Source organism: Uloborus diversus, chromosome 4 (assembly GCF_026930045.1).
Source record: "Uloborus diversus isolate 005 chromosome 4, Udiv.v.3.1, whole genome shotgun sequence".
In the NCBI taxonomy this organism is placed as follows: Eukaryota; Metazoa; Arthropoda; class Arachnida; order Araneae; family Uloboridae; genus Uloborus; species Uloborus diversus.
In genome coordinates this window covers 59001602-59019875 of record NC_072734.1, presented here as the reverse complement: position 1 = coordinate 59019875, position 18274 = coordinate 59001602, and the positions used below count along the sequence as shown (strand labels likewise).

The 18274-nt window shown below is 31.1% G+C and overlaps 1 protein-coding gene across 1 annotated transcript in view; it reads right to left on the bottom strand.

Moving 5' to 3' along the window:
* The window catches only part of LOC129220591 (probable E3 SUMO-protein ligase RNF212), a 49214-nt gene extending 31916 nt beyond the window's left edge, over positions 1-17298 (bottom strand). Inside the window, exons 1-3 of the mRNA XM_054855021.1 lie at positions 16917-17298; positions 10889-10950; positions 3501-3575 (exon numbers count right to left, since the gene is read on the bottom strand). Of these exons, the coding sequence (XP_054710996.1) occupies positions 3501-3575; positions 10889-10950; positions 16917-17034 (255 nt within the window). The 5' untranslated portion in view covers positions 17035-17298. The remainder of the gene's footprint in view (positions 1-3500; positions 3576-10888; positions 10951-16916) is intronic.
* Between the last annotated feature and the right edge of the window lie 976 nt (positions 17299-18274).

The following is an 18274-nucleotide window of genomic DNA, read 5'->3' as shown; positions in this document are numbered from 1 at the left end:
ATGAACTCTGGCCGATAAGCATATGTGATTAAAAAGCACGGTACATCGAGGACAAAAAAAGGAAATCCTGCACCCCATGTGAAAAATTTAACTATAGAAAAGCTAATGTTTGAGAAAAGGAAAAAAATACCTCCCTCCCCTTCTGATGTCAAATAATCAGTAATCATATTTTTTAACTAAAATGCGTGAACACCCTTTAAAAACCTAACCTAAATGCGGGATATACAAATAATCCACAAATCTGTTGTTTACCGCCAAATTCACCAAGCGACTTTCAAATTAGAAAGAAAATCAATTAACATTCGCACAATGAATTTAACAAAAATGTCAACAGCGCAAAAACCAAATCAAGAATCCATCGGTTCTGCTATTCGAATGCAACCGTATACCGAAGATGACGTCAACTGCAGAAACAAAAATCAAGTTTAGCCTTGAAAATTGGCTCAATTAGGATCACAATTAGAATTGCTTATATCTCCTGAAATGGAACAAACATCATCTTGTTCGGAAAGGAAAGCTCTTTCCAACTGTTGTTAGGGAGGTGGGGGGATTTTTTACCCCCTAATCAGGCAAAAAACATGAAATTTCAGCTTAATTAGTTAATTATGAAAAAACTAATTAGAAATTTATAATTCAGGCTTTGAGGTGCAGACCCCGGGGTACATTCGAATTTGTGTCAATTTTCAGGGCTGTAGGTGCTATGGGGTCTTATGGCCATTGGGTACAAACACCATCACTATTATATATATATACATAAATTCAGTAAGTTATAAAAGGGTTATTTTGCAAATAAATTAATGGACGTTAAACAATAGCAAATTCAAGAAATAGTTTCAGATTTGATACGTTTACCATTCAACAGAAAATGCAATAAAATGAAATTCATTCACCAGAATCACACTGGTGTGATGTTATAAAAACAATCACATTCACAAGTACCCGTTTCAAATAGATTTTTAATCAGTATTCTTATTCTCGTTTCCAACTTTAAAAATAGGTTTATCTACAAGATGCTCCACAAGTCCATCTTTTCCCCATAGATTGCTGCAATAAACATCCCAATCTTTACTTTTACTTCATCTAATGCACAATGAAATTTTGAAATTTTCCAATGATAAATCTCCAGTCATGTTTCATTCTCCCATTCATACTTTTTAATATAAGGTACATCACTAGGTTTGGCCACTTGGCCAGGACAAAAAAATTGTTTAAAAAATTGGCAATATCTACAAGTATATGGCAACCCAATGATTTAAAAATTAAAGATGCTAAATGTCATAAATTACGAATTTTTAGTTTACAATAGCGATAAGTAATTAAAATCATCAAAAATAAAAAATGTACCTCTAATGCAAAAAAAAAAAAGAAAAACCTCTCTCAACAGTAGACCATACATATTCAATGGTAGTTAAATCACAGTGATAAGGAGGTAAGGTAAGCTGTACAACATTGTGTCCTTTTTCTTTTCACAGTTAGTAAATTTTATATATGATCTTTTTTGACTTTTTTTTCCTATTGCTTTCAATCAATGCATGCCAGAAATCTGCAATTCTTTTTCCCCCGCATCCCAGAATTACAATTCAGTCCTTTGTTTGCGTGCCAATTAATCATATGTTGTTCCGAGGAGTACTTGGTTGGTGTAGGATTTTCCACTTTTGTGTGATATAGAACATTATTCATAGATGCAATACATTTAATGGTAAATTTGGTATCAGTTGTCCCATGAGACATTTTGTTGAAATTATTATGTTTGATTTGATCAGGATGGTTTCCAATTTACATTGATACTTTGTATGTTAATTGTAATGAGTCAATTTTTTGAATTTACATTTGTTTGAGCTCCTACAACTGTTTCATTTTGCAAACATTTTTTCAAAGTAAGGTTGCTATTGGCATTGGCTCATGTTTTATAGAGGAACATGATCTGTCTACCATCTCTTCTGCGTTACTTCATTTTTCTTAAAAAACTATTTTGTCAATACACAATACAGTAGAGAACCAATTATCTGGGAAGTTAGGGACCAACGTTGTCCCGGATATCTGAATTTCCCGGTTTTCTGGATTGCTAAAAAGCGCTATTGGCTGTTTGTTTATGAAACTTCAATTACTATAATAAATAGTAATATAATGCATATTAAAATAAGAAGAAAACAGTTCAGAAATGTTTATTATTGAAAGTTATCCATAAGACCTCAGACCCTCACATTAATTTTGAAAAGGGGAAAAAACCCACTTTTCTATGTTTTAAAACAGAAGAAAATGAAGGGAAGGGCAAGCAACAAGTTTTTGAACATAAATGTGCGATTTCTTCTACTATAGTGTATGAAAGAATTAGTTTTCTTGAACGTTTTTTTTTTATTGATAACTATTGCTTTTGCATTAAGTTCATACCAATAGAAATTTGATTAATAAGTCTTGCGTTTAACGATTTCTAGATTCCACCATCAACTATCCAAAAAATTTGCAAATCTGGTTTTCGGTGTTTCCCGCACTTTTCTGACGTCACTTATGCTCCAAAAGGCTTTAATTAAAGAGTATTCAATAAAATATTGCATTAGAATAAAACAATATTCATTTTTTTAGTATTCAGTTGGAATAAAATACGAAAATTTCAGACTTATGAGTGTACTTTTTAGTTCAAGAAAGTATTTCGGAAATTTTGCCCCGTGTTAAGGAGAACGCTCGGAGTTCGTTTTTGAAAACATTTTCCTGAATTATAGATGAGTAATATAGAATTTATTAAGAAACCGCTCATATTCTTTTAGATATTTCAAAAAAATGCTTAGTTTTTCAAAAATTGCCAAAAATGCATTTTTTACAAATAGCAGGAAAATCGGCAAAAGGTTGCCAGTTTTCTGGTTTCGCGGTTTTTTGGTTCCCGGATAAAAGGTTCTGCACTGTATCTGGCTTTTCAATCAGAATTGCTCTCTTATTCATGCATTTTTCTTGTGAAAATTCATTGAATGAAACACTTTATGCATGGCATCTTTTTTCACTCAAAATACATTATCTTTCAAAACTTGGTGCAATTTTCTAAAGGATGGTACTTTTCCCCCCTTAAAGTAGAAATCCTACATTGTCTGGCATATGATGCACTAGTGAAAAACATCAAGTTCATAGTTTTGATAGCTGGAGCTTTAGCATTTTTTTTAAGGTGTTTGTTCTCGGAATTTCATTTTTGTGCAATGCTAAAAAATTCATTTTTGATTTTTTTAAATGTGGATGTTGACACACTTCAATAGCCTCAAATACTCTTTTTTAGGACTGTTGAAGAGGTACTTTGAACTTCTTTGCAGCTTTGTACAAGCGAAATTCTATAACATTATACACAATTTTACATGCCTCCGATTTTGACATACCACATTTTCTAAATTGAAAAGGCATTAATTTCTAAAGGAGATTTAAAACCTAACTACCATGACTAAACTAGCAAAATAAAAAAAAGAACTTTTTTACAAAAATTTTAAGGGCTGTACGACTACAAAAAGGAGATTTATTACCTGATGAATTTCTCTCAACTTCTTCTTTAACAAAACATCAGGATCCGTGAAATACATTTGAACATCTGGTTTCATCTGAAAAATTAAATATCATGAAATAAATAGTGACATAGGGTAACGGCACCAGCAACAGACATGCTTAAGACATCGCTCTCAGGTTAACTCAATTTTCTGAGCCTTTTAATGTATTTACAGGGTTCATACTCTCTTGTCTCTTTGGATGAAAGAATTCCATAACTTTTCCAGGACTTTTTCACGACTTCATAAAAATTTTCATGACCTTGCTACATGAAGAAAATAGCACAATTTAACATCAAACTTGCCAATTTTTGAAAATGAGCAGTAGCAAAACTTCTGTTTGAATGCCACTACCTCATCGAAGCACTTACTTGTGGTTGAAAAAATATCAGCCTACACCTATAATAAAACTAAACTATTCTTATTTGTCTTCATCATATAAGTGTAAATAAAGTGAATATACAGTGAATGGACTACAGTAGACCCTCTTTTTATGCAGGTTTATTTTACGCGGTTTAAGATTTGACACCTTTATTTTATTTTATGCATATGAGTTTTGGTTTTACGCAGATGCGGCAATGCAAACAGATAACATTTTTCTCTCTTTCAAAATCCTGACTTCTACAGATTTTAGATTACACATAATAAACTGCATTTTGGCGTGCTAATAATCGAGCTTGATCCACTGGAGACATTTTATGTTGTTGGTTCCAGAGCTCTTTCCAGAAGTAAAGTTATTGAACTCACACAATTCAGAGCTCACTGGAAGAAAAGCTTTTAGGAATGACAAAAGAGGACAAGAGCAACGAGGATACAGACGTCGGTGACGCACAACCAAACACGTTCACATTGAAAATTTTGAGCCATTCCTAGACGTTAGAAATGATCTTTCTGATTTGTTGGTGAAGGAAGAGTCTATCATGGAAATGATGCAAGTGATCATGGATGCATTAATGCTCTGCAAAGAAGAGAGAAAAATTCTTAATGGCTGCCAAAAGACTATCATAGCCAGGTTCTTTTCATAAACATTAAATTAGTGTTTTCTTTATACACGTTGTGCATAGAAATCGATATACGTGCACATTAAACTTATTATACAATTAGTCATCACTAGAATGAAGATTTCTTTTTTTTTATCTACGGAACCTAACCCCTATTTTAACACTAATATTAAGTCTCAATTCACACGGTTTTGATTTACGCGGCATTTCCAAGTGTAACAACTGCGTAAAACTAGGGTCGACTGTATAATGTGCTAAAATGTCTAATAGTTTTTTTTTTATAAAGAAAGGGGCAAAGGTTGAATTACTAAGTTTCAATAAATTTGCTTCAAAAATGCCTTTTAGTGTCAAGAGTTCATTTAATCATCCACATAACTTGACAATGACAGTAATTTGTTTCTTTAAAGCTACATTCTTTACTAAATTCCTGTTTCTAAACCAGATATTAAAAAAAAAAAAAAAAAAAAAAAAAAACATTCAGTAATGAATCAATCTTCTGATTCAAAAGTATACTTGTTTTGTTTACTTATTTGCACATTTTCAAATGCATATAAATTAATAGGTTCTGTAATTCCAGAACATAGTGCTTGATCCATGACATTGAACATAGTAGTGGGTCACATGGATTAGCTTTGAGGTCGTATGTGTGAGCACATACTGTTTTGGAGTAATTAGAATTCCCCTATTTCTCTATTCTATCACTGGACTAAAGATCATTGTTTTCTAAAACCTTCAACAAATTAAGATAAACTCTGATCAATTTAATAATAAAGTTTTTAAGAATGATGGAAATAAACTTGGATGCAATTGAATTGAGTTTTTTGAGTAGGCATGACAAAATGAAGAAAGCACAAGTTCACATATACAGAATATAAAATAAAAGAAGTTTTGAAAATAATGATAAATTCAAAATGAGTGATGTCAAATCAGTAAAATTATATTGAAAAAAAAAAGTCAAACGGCTGCTACAAAAGTGGACGCAATGAGATAAACTTGGATTTGTGTTTTAGATCACATAATTTTTTAGTTTTATTAGCTTTTATGCGCAATACTGCTAAATCACTCAAGATTTTTAATGTGCTCTTTTAGCAACTGTTACTTTCTCCTTGCCCAGGACATTTTTCCACGACTTCAAATAAATTTCCATGACTTTGCATGAAAATTTCAATTTTTCATGACTTTTCCTGGTCTGAAATTTGCTTATCTTTTTCCATGACTTTCCACGATTTCCATGACCCAACCAAACCCTGATTTAGACTTCCTTCCAGTAACAGACATGGAAAATTCTGATGACATCCAGTAACAGATACAATGAGGAAAGGATGAGTAATGGACAGAATTCCCCTTTTCTCTTCAAATAGTCGAAAAATTTTAATAGTATGGACTAGCTGCGTGCCCGGCGTTGCACGGGCTACTTAAAAAATGAAAGAGATGTCTGATTGATGTTTTTGTATTACTCTGACATCAGTTTCTAACAAATTAAGGAATAAATGCGCGTAATGCAAGATTTACAAAACACCAGTAGAGCATTTTTTGGCAAAAATCTCATTAATGTAAATCATAGTTATCAAGGATACAAGTTATGAGTATTTTCAATTAGCACAAAAGATGAAAATATATGCATTATGAACTATAATTTGTGCTCACGTTAAAATGAATTAAATCTGATAGACTATATCTGAAATATTTATGTACAATAACAATCAGCTTTTCACATAAATGACACATATTGCTTGGTTGATTACGTGAAACTAAAGCACCAAGACTTAAAAAATACCAATATGCATTAATTTAATACCAAGTCATCAGATTCCAACTAAGCTTTAGTTAAAATCATTAAAAGCAAACTTTTTTGTTCAACTCTGTTTCATTTAAAGGAATCCAAACAATCATAATTTAACGTGTTCTTTTCACTATACAAAATGTATTTCAAAAGTAAAAACAGGAAGGAAAAAGAGTTATTACAATTCGAAAATTCACCCATGTGAAGGGGAAAAGTTCAAGAAAAGAAACATAATTTGTCGCACATCCTAAATTTACCAAAACTTACACTTACATTACAATAAATAAACATAACTGAAGAAATAACTTTCATGTGCTGAAAAAGAGTTAAGAACACAGGCTGTAGAAAATAAAAAAGGGCAGACGATAAATAAAGGTTATGTCCGAATAGAGCAACCAATTACCCAGTTGGTTATTTTGATTACGTCAGTCTCACTGAAACAATTGATGAAATGCTATTTATTAACACAGCAGGCAGTTCTCAAAAGGTGGGAGCACACCTCAACTTTGAAGCTTTAACACCAAATAACTTTCATTTTAATTAACTGAAAAGTTTTTGAGTTAAATTATAATACTGTATAGAGAGAGACAAGAATTGACATAAATTACGGAAAAAATGCTCTTCAAATACCCTTAAAAATACTTTCTCTGCTAAAAGGCACATTCTGGACATTCAAAATGTTAACTGAGCAAATGAACCATCCAAAATTTTTTTTTTATTATTATTTCCATACGTTTAAAAAAAAAAAAATTAAGGGTATAAATCTCAAACTGAATAATTTTTTGATAATATTTTCCATAAATTACAAAAGTAAAGACATATTATTTATTTTGTAAACGATTTTAGAAAAAAAGGAAGTTGGAAGTTTGAGTAATGTCCAAAAGTTACGATCTGGACAATGCTATTATTTGAGAACTAAATATTGAATTATATGTTTTAAAGGTATTTTTCGATCCTCAAAATCAATTTTCAATTATTTTAAAGTGTTTTCATATGTTTTTATGCAGTATCTTTGAAGCAAAATCTTTTTTTTAAACATATATTTTAGATGTCCGAATTGCGTTACTATCTAGACGCCGATAATTCTATCCATTTATTCAATACTATAAAAGATCTTCTGTCTTGTAACCTTAATAAAAAAGGCTATTATAAAGTTAACAATTAATACGTTATGCATTGAACATTACATAAATAACAGCAGAAAAACAAGTTTCGATCATAACAAACAGTAAACAAAGGCAGCAAAAATCGGCAAGCAAACCCCGATTGGCGACAACTCACAGCATACGATAAGCAAAGGGTTACCAGCAAGGAATTCTGGTTTTCGCCAACAGCATTGGTTTTGGCGACTTTATCACCTGCGCTGGCAAAATGGTTGGATTTTTTTTTTCGGATTCCACGAAACCATAACAAAATTTTGTTATTTAAAGAACAGTATATAAAGTCATTCATGTACTTCATAAATCCTACATTTTTTCAATTGGGAATTTAAAAATAGATAAAATTTTTATTGGAAAAGTTCAAAAACTGTGAAACGTTCACTATGATGATGTCCAAAACCTGTTACCTACTGGACAACTGTATGTCCAAAATCTGTTACCTACAGACTGATCATTAAATTTGCTATTTATTAATTTTTATAAATACCTGCTGTGTTTTTATGTTTGTGTATGATGTTCTAGGTGTACATACTATGCAATAAAAGCAAAATTGATGTCAAATTTCAAAATTTTAAAAATGGCTCAGAAGTAACATTTTTGTTCCCACCGTTTGAGAACTACCCAAATGTAAAATGGCAGCAGAAAGAAATATATATCGTTTAGAATAAAAGAGAAATGAAGCTTTTTTTTCTGCAATAAATTTCTAAACGAAAAAATTGCTTTAAAGAGTAGTTTTAAGAGCTATATATCAGAATGAATGAGAAATTAAACTAATTCAAGATGGAAACATTTTAAGATTTGGACAGCAGTCAAAAAATTCCCTTTTAAAACTACTACAGTAAAACCTGTCCAGGGGTCTGGCCAGAGGAAATTTGGGTCCGTTAACGGACCCTTCACAAAAATCTGATCAAACAAAACGGACCTTTCACAAAATCCTGACCAACCAAAACGGACCCTTCACAAAATTCTGATAAACAAAAACGGATCTTTCACAAATTTTTTATTGGAAGAGCAAATCTCAAATCAAAATAACGCAGCATGTTTGGAACCTTTTTTAAAGTTGTATTAGAGATATCAACTTATACAAAATCTGAAAATTTTGCAAAAGAAAAAAAAAGGCGCTCTTGTGATGCCTCTGCAAGCGATAAATAACTACTAAGGTCTAATAAATGCTTATTGTTGGTTTTTATAAAAGAAATTAACAGCTGAAAGTCAGTTTGGTTTATAATTTTGCTTGTTTGTTTTATGCAGCGGTGTTATTGCAAACTTCTCTGAAAAAGTCAGTCGTAAGCACTTTTCTCCCTGCTCATGATTTAATAAACAATAACATATAGCGAAATGAACTTAGGACTGCAAAGGATAGTAGGGATGGGGGGGGGGGATGAATGTGATTGCTTTAGATAGGGTTACCAACTTTAAACTTATCGCCACTTAGCATCTGGCGGGTGCGATGTTTAACTGTTATTTTGGGAGAAAGTTATATGGGTTTGATTTTTCGATGCTAAAAAGGATAATTAATTTTAAATAAACTCTTATTTATTGTTTTTTTCTTTAGATGCCTACATTTTGAAAAGCGCAATCTTTTTACATTCGATATGAGAATCATACTTTATTCTTTTTTCAAGCTAACTTCGCTTTATTAGGATGCAAATAAATGAAAAGTCTTTTTATTTTTGTAACAACGCTTATTTTAAGTTTTTAAAGAGGAATTCCATTTTCTTTTACGAGTCAAAAAATTAAATGCTGAATCGATGGTTTATTTTTTATTTATTTATTTATTTTGATTCAACTGTGTTCAAACATAAATGAAATGTTTATCATAGGACTCTAAAGTGCAATTCTAAAATAATTTTATCAGAAATATTTATTTTACAAGCCGTTTTTATACTTTTGATGCTTTCACTTTGAAGGATTGCGATCTCTTTGCATCTTCTTTGCATCCGCTATGGGAATCTGATTTTTCGAATTTACGATGTTTAGTACGCTTTGTTAAGAGGTAAACAATTAAAATATTTTTCATTTTTGTAAAAATCATGGAGTTTATAAGTTTTAAACGAAATTCTATTCTTTTTAACAATGTCTTGATTCAAAAAGTTAAATGCTGAACACCTGCCTGAATTTCTTTATTACAATTATTTTAAATACTATACATATAACATTTCTAGTATAATTTAACATAATGTAGAATGGTAAATAAATATTGATACTTGAGGGGTGCCCATCTCCCAGAGTGTAATGCCGCCCTCCCGTGCTCCAATACTCGAAACACACTCAAGAATGATATTCTCAACAGAAAAGAGGGAAAACACTCAACATTAAGTGTCAATGATGCAGTTTGCGCCACCTCAAAATTCAAAAATTTCATTTGTACAAAAATTTTTTTTTTGCAAAATTTGATTTTTCACAAAAATAATTGATTATTCACAAAAAACGGACCCTGTGAAAAATCCTGGACAGACCCCTGCGTTATACAACGATACTGTTGGGACCTAAAAAAATATCGTAATAGACAGGTTATCGTTATAGACAGTTTGATCATTCATGCTGACATTTTGCTGGGGCCAAATATTGTTATAGACAGATTATCAATATAGACAGTATCCTTATACACAGGTTTCACTGTATTAGAATTTTATTTGCTCACATGCAAAATGGCAACAGGAAAGAAATAAAAGTTCCTGAATAACGTAATGTTAATTAAAGTTTTAATTAATATCTCTGCTAATTAAAGTCATACAATTACGAGATTGGTCTTATTTTTTCTTCGAAAAATTTCAAATTGATCGGTATCTTGTTTGACTATCGATTCGCAGCGATTCTCGAGAAGATCGATCTTCAGATGGACAGACAGACGGACGGACGCAAACAAATTTTAATAGTATGGATTTACAAGTTGCAAAAAGATAGAAACACAAGAACCTATTTCAAGAGACGCTTGGGTTCAATGCGAGCATATTTGCTAGAAAAATGAAGTAATTTTTTGCAATGAAAAATAAAATAAGCTAATCTTTGGTCACTTACACTAAGTTAGCTTCCAACTGTTTAAGACATTGAAATATTAACAAAATGCAAAAGGATTAAAATCTCAAACACAAAAAGCAATAATGTTAGCATGTTTCTAGATTTTTTTTTTCATTGATTATATTAAAATTGAAAATAAAATAAACTAATATTTGTTAACATGCACTAATCTAACTTCCAACTGCACAACATATTCAAAAAATTACAAGATACAAAAGGATTTAAATAACAAATACGGGAAGTTATTTCCAGAGACAGTGGTCATTATTGGATTTAGGGGCTTATTTCACATAAGAATCAGCATGAAAAGTTTTAGAAACATTTTGAAGGGTATTTTATAGCGTGCAATGAAATTAGTCTTCACAGTCCTAAAATATATACAGATGAAAAAAATCAAAATATTACCGAAGAGGATAACACCAAGGAAGAACATTGATTTCCACATAGTTTGCATAACCCCCGAGCACCTAGAAAAGAATATACACACACATATATATATATATATATATATATATATATATATATAAAATTGACAATACATAAAACAATTCTTCACAGATTGACAAGGAAATATATATATATATATATATATATATACAGTGGCTCCCAAAAGTGTTCGTACACCTACGATTTTCAATGAAATAGGCCATTATCCATTGGTTAGAATTAATATTTCGGAATAGGTATTTTATTATAAGATCCATGATCCATATTTAACAAAACTACGTGAAAATTTTTAATAAAACATCAAAACATAATTTTAAAAAAATCAAAAACCAAAACTTGCTGGAAATTGTATCTCACAAAAGTCTTCGTACACTTTGAAAAAATGTCAAAAAATTAGTAAATAATCTAACTTTTTACAAAGTTATTATTTATTAGAACATCATGCAGTGTCAACAAGAGCTTTTAAACATTTCATTGTTTTTTCTTTCTTTTTTTGCATAATTTCTGAGTAAGTGTTCAACCACAGTTTGAGTCTTACTGTTTCTAGCTCTATTTTCGTTTCAAAGCTGTATTTTCGTAATCTAGCCCCCAGATATCTCTAAATATGTTACAATAAGTTCAAATCTGGAGATTGAGGGGGTATTTCTAAGCTTAAGGACAATTTTTGAGGCACCAAACGCAAACATGTGCTTCTTATCGTTCTCTTGATAAAAAACAAAGTTGTTTCCGATTACCAAATTCGGGGCTAATAGTTTAAAATTGCTTTTTAAAATATTTAAATGAACAGCATGATTTATTATTTAATCAAAAAATTCCAAATTTCCAATTCGTGATGCTGTAATGCACCCTCACACTAAAACACCTTCACCGTCCTGATTAACTGATCCAACTAAGTTCTTCAGATTAAATTCCTTATTTTTTCATCTATTTACAATTATACAACAATTTAACCCAAAATGTTGAATTTATTTTCATTTACAAGTAAGACGTTGTTCCAAAAAATTTTGAGCTTATTTATCATTGATTTTGCGACGGAAAGTGTAAGCTTACTGTTATTCGCACGAACAAGAAAATTTCTGCAGGAAGAGGTCTCATTTAATCCAGCTAATCAGAGAACTTGGCGAACAATTTTATGTGAAAATTAAACGTAAAATGTTTCATTCAATTCTGCAGAAATTTTTTCAGCACTCAAATGTGTATTTTTTTTTTTAACTGCAAACCTCCGATCACGCATTGTTAACTTTGCCAGTTGACCTTTTCTTACCGTGTTTTCGATCCGATTCTTGTCTTTAAAGCATTTTATCAAGCACTTCACTATAGAATGGTACAAATTACCTAATTTAGAGACATTTCAAACCAATTTACCGCTACTGTGAGGAAACAATTCAAATTTCGAATGGTGTTTATAATGTTTTTCAAATACCAGTCATTTTAAAGTAATAAGCACAATATTAATGAATAAATAAACAAAACATTAAAGCCAAATGACTTTTAAGGGTCAAAACAATGCAAAAATAATAAAAAAATGACATATCATAGTTTTAATCATGAATTTATTCGAAAAAATTTGAGTGTACGATGACTTTTGTGGCGTATTATTTCTCCGTCTCTTCGTTTTTTGGCAAATTTAAAAAATAAAATCTGGAAATATTTTGAAAAAAACTACTGGGTTTTATTCAGAATGGCATAAAAATGGTGTGAAAAAAAATTGGACTTCATATTCGAATTCAGTTTTGCGTTATTTTGGTTTTACTACAAAATTTCAAGGTGTACGAACACTTTTGGGAGCCACTGTATATATATGAAACACCCAGTAAAATAGAAGAATTTGACTAAATACTTAGACCAAAAATTCATTTAAAGTTATTCACATTAAATTGACTTTATAGTTTCACCGCAGTTTCAGGTACTTAAAAAAAAAAAATCTTAATGCTAAAAGGCATTCATTGTTCATTTTGAATTTGAAAATTTTTAAGACATAAAGACATTAATTTTGTTAATTGATGATATAATCTTCAATTTTAAACATAAGTTATCTGCAAATGAATCCTTTTAGATTCAGATTAAGTAAACACATTAACAATATCAAATTATGTTAAGTTTTATTTTGGTTTTCGAATGTTCATGAATCAGTGACATATCTGAAGGGTCTTACGCTCCTGGCGAACTCCGGAGATTTTGACCCCCCCCCCTTTCGCTGCTTCCCTTTAGTAGAAATCCAATAAAATCAATGATACTAACAATTTAGTATGAAACATTAACAGTGTTTGTTCATGAATCAAAGCCAGGGCACATTTTTCAGTTCTACTTATAACAATGCTTTTTTTTTTCATCAAAAGAGCATGAGATTTAAATTTTTGTCTAAAAGCACCAGAAAAATGGAATATGCATACAATAAACATAATTTATACATTTACTAAATGAATAAAAAAGAACTTTAAAACAAAATGCAAAATTTAAATTTCGCAATAGGGCTGGCGATGTAGGACTTTCTACATTGTGATGCATCGCCAACCTTACATTGCGATGTAGCAATGTATCACCATGTAAGTTATTTTTTTTTTACTAAACTTGCTTGTTTTAAGTTCTACAAAATACATACAAGGTATAAAAATTGTATATCATACTAGATATGAATAAAACAGATTTCAGCACCAGAAAGAAATTCATTATTATAAAGCAGTGCTAAAAGCACAAGTTAGTGAAAAATATGGAAGACAAGTTTTGAGATTACAATGAGCCTGCTTTTTCAGTACAAAAAGATGTAAATAAATGGATGCATTGCAAAATCACGCATTCCATTCAAAAACTCATATTCTTGCAGTAAAAAATGGTTCCTTGTAATCAGTAGCGGGAGAGGGGGGCCGCAGAGGGTGACACTCAAAGAGGTTTTCATAGTTTATAAAAAATATAAATATCATAAAAAATATTTAAAAAAAATTAATCTAACAATTTTAACAAAAATAGAGTGCCCAATATTGCAGGGGGAGGGGGGGATTACATATATTATCTGGGACAAATTTTGCATAAAATGGATTCAATTTATATTAGTGTCCCAAATTTTTTCTATGCCACAAAAATAGAACTGAGTTGTTTCTGAAAATTATATAAATTTCATATTTACATAAAACATTTACAAAGTTTTTTTGGTGGGAGGGGGGAGGGGAGGGGGTAGTGACACTATGAGTTACCGACCCGTGTGACGTCTGTGCTAGAAACTTCACTTCTTGCAGCATCAAAATACATGTTGCAATTTTTGTTGCTATTTTGCTTTTTTTCTGGAAAGAGACTAAATCATAAACTTACTAGTTCCTCAATATATCTTTCGTCTATAACTAAGAAAACATGTGCAATTCTTACATGTTTTGGGAGAAATGAAGCTCTAACTCTTTACATTTTCATTATTAAACCAGATTGGATTGACACACTGCTAATTAATATGTGTGAAAAAATTAGAAATTAAAACGACAGCAACCCTGGACCGGTATCTGTACATCAGAGTAGTATGGATTCATCGGTTTAGAGCAGGGTTGGCAAGTTTCTGCCGAGGTGGTTAAAACCACTGGTAGAAACCGGTTAAAACCACTTTCTGCTACTTTGCGGCAGAAACTGGCAAAAACTCACAAAATGAAAAATTAATTCTTGATATACAACAGAAAATGAATGGAAAAAATAATTAATTGTTAACCAAAGTACTGTAATTTTATTACAAAATTATCACAGTTCAAAATCAAATGTTACAGTTTGGACTCTGCAATTGCCTCTTAGAACAGGTGGTTTCAAAAATCTAAACAGTTTCTCAATTTACTATGCACAAATAAGAAATTTTAGAATATTCTTAAAACAGAAGAGCTAGCAGACAATGCATCAAGGAGTAAGCAATGTTTGTGAAATTTTTATCTATTGTATAACTGGTCCACCATGTAGTAACTGGGGTTGTGGTAAAAATTTAACTGGAAAAATAAGTTTTGAGAAGTGGGGCCGATTTGTTTTGCAAAGCTGTGACATTAAGTACAAAATAAAGACAAGTAAAATTCTGGCACTTTCTTCTTGAAGCACATGACATGGTAGTTTCAATCACAAACAATTTAGAGGAAGCATATAAGTGAGCAAATTACAATCAGTAATGCCTGTTTAATTCTGTATGTCACTCCTCTTTCCTAAGCACCCCTGTATGATTTTTTCTCCTTTGTTAAATTAATCCAAATACTACGAGCCTCTGCAATAGGCAAGTTCCCTTTCTGAACTAAATCAAGAGCACTAGCATATGGGATTTTATTTTTTTAAATGATGAAATGATGTTTAATTTTTTAGTTTACTTAAACAAATATCATTTACAAATTACTTGAGTTATTAAAGACATTTTTAAGTTTTTGCCAGTTTCTGCCGGTTTTTACCAGTTATAACCAGTTTCTGCCACTGGCACAGCAAAAACAAGTTACGCCGGCAGAAAGCCAGCCCTGGTTTAGAGAAAAATTCTAAACCGGTTTAACCATGTGGGATGCACACCGGTTTTTGGCGATGCTTTGCCCAGCCCTACTTTGCAAAGATTCTGCTATGGTTAGAATTAAAAACAAGGATAAAAAGTAAAACTAGTGCTTAGGCTGGTTTGATGTCACCTTATTTTTTTTTTTTTAACACGTAAATAATTAGAGAGAAAGAATGGATTCTGCTTCTGGTTGAGGAGGGAGCAGTTACTAGATCTAGATCTAAGTATTAGCAATATGAATCTAACCAGAAGTTAAACTTACAAATGTGTCTAACCCTGAAAATTCTTAAGTTTATACTTTTAAAAACAGTTTTAGGCAATTTTTGGTAATATTAGGTGCTGAGGAAGAAGTTTAAGGGCCCTTGAAAGACAATTTCTCGAAATTGTATGCAATTATAGATTATCTTCGACCATTTTAAGAAAAATAAGTAAAGGAAACATCCTAAATGTTAGTGGGTCGAAAGCTTTAAGATCCTTACAGGATATTTATCAAAATTGAAGCTCCTAAAACAAAATTTAGCTGACCTTGGATGATGGCATATTTTGGATGTTTTCTCTCGGAAAATTTTCTAAATTGAAGGCAAAAGGTTTTTTTTAGGTAAACAGCCTGAATTACGTCTAAAACGCCAAATTTTACATAAAATTGAAATGAAAAGTGCAACAGCTCTGGTGAGCTACAATAAAAATTAAGTCCTGGTTTTTAGTAATGTTTATTGGAGGAGTTTTTCTCTTCTTTTAAACTACTATAATTAATGTATTGCAGTAGAATCATGTTTTATTTTGAAACTGGGAGAGAAAATGTATTAAATGTTTCATTTCCCATTCAAAATGGCACCTCTTTCCCTGAAAAGAGGGATCACCTGGTGCAGTATGCTATAACTCAAATCCCACAATATGCCATTGCTGTGCAAAGCTATTAAGCAACCCAGGAGAAATGTGCAAATACATATATACCTTTTTAGCTCTGTTTTTACCAATTTTTCTGCAAAAAAATCAATCAAGTATTTTACTTAAAAAACCAAAATTTTTTTTTCAAATAGAAATTGCCAAATCCCCTGGCGAGATCCACTCTAGCCAACTTGAACTATAACCACCGAAATACAAAACCCTGGTTTAACGGAGGAAACTTACTGCTTATAGCTACTGCGAAAATTTTGTATTTCAAGGAGCTAAGCAGATGCATATAGCTTTATTTATGAAAAAAAAAAAAACTATTTATGTAAAATCTATAATATGAAAAATTTACAAAAAATTTTCTAAAGCCTTTTTAAATATTTTTTAACTGGCCTTTTTCTTTTTGCACAATAGAAAAAAAAATAGTAACTTTTTTTCATCACATTACAAAAATTAGAAATAATAAATTTAGACAAGATATATAGTGAATTATTGTAACATTTCTATAATTACACACTTTCAAAGCATTGAAAACGAAATTCAAAAAGCGCAGGCGAGCTCTTAATAATAATCAGAAAGAAATTCTTAATTGGTTGCACTAACATTGTGCTTCGCAATCACTACAATAGATATGACCGCAGCTGGTTAAGAAGAAGCATTTATCTCTATCAGGCAACAAAAAGCAGTTATTACAGTGAACCCAGTCCATTTTTAAACGCATTCAATGAAAATGGCTGAATTTTCTTAAACTCTTTCAAATCAACATCATAAAGGATTGAAATCAACTTCATTTATGCTTTATGACACTATTTGTTTTGAAGCAAGATGAAATGTCGAAAATAAAAAGGGAAGGAAGTTTTGGGGAAACAATTATATTTTCTAACAAGTATAGGCAACGATGATTCAATATTTCTTCAAATATAACACATTTTCCAAAATACTAATGTTCCAAATGCGAAACAACAAAACGATGACAACTTTCGATTCAAAGTTTCCGGAGTTTCGGATGAGTGTCTTGTTGCCACTTTTGAATAATACATGATTTAAATGGAACTCGATTAAGGGCCGGATTCAAGTGAAACACTACACAATCGCAAAAAAGACAATCGCAATCGACGAGATTTGCAATCGCTGTTGGCAGTCGAATTCAAGTGAAACAATTTGGACAATCGCAAGTGAGAAGTCGGGGTAGGAGCTACTGGTCGATGATAATCGCATGTACTTGGAGCGATTAACTGATGTCAACCAATGAGAGAATTAGGTTTGAGCTCCCTGGGTTTGAGATGGTTAAAATCGTGATGTAATATTTGTTTTGATGTTGAATTCATGTTCGCTCGCGTAATGGATATATTCCGTGCTATTTTTTTTTTTTTCAACTTTCAGTTCTACAGTTGGAAAAGAAAGCAAACTGGATAAAAAATGTTGCCGTTTAAGAAATGCTCTATATGTTCCACATGCACATTGTATTTGTTTTGAATAAAACGCATGATGTTTAAAGGAAAATTACGATTTGATAATCATCTGATGAGAATGAATCTGATGAGGATCAAAGATTTTCAAATAATTTTCTCACAACGACAATTGAATAATACTTAGAGAATTTTGAATTTAAACTGCCTATTGTAAAATCTGTTTGATTTGAACATGTTTTTTTCCCTACGTTGAATACATTACTACGCACAAGTAATAAGTAAAAATATGTTTACTTATGAAGCAAAATGAGAGTTTTTGTTAATAGTTTGGGTTATGTACAAGTTTAAATTCAAAAAATGGAGCCAATTTCTAGAATAGTTACAAATAATCACATTGATAAGATACATCCAGTTTTGTAATGCTGACACACATTGTGCAGAGATAAGTTCTTTTTACTTCAACTAAACACATTTTTACTGTATTTTACTTATTTTATTTCATCTAGATCATAATAGGTCTCTTTGATTTCGTTTAAACAGGTGTGATTG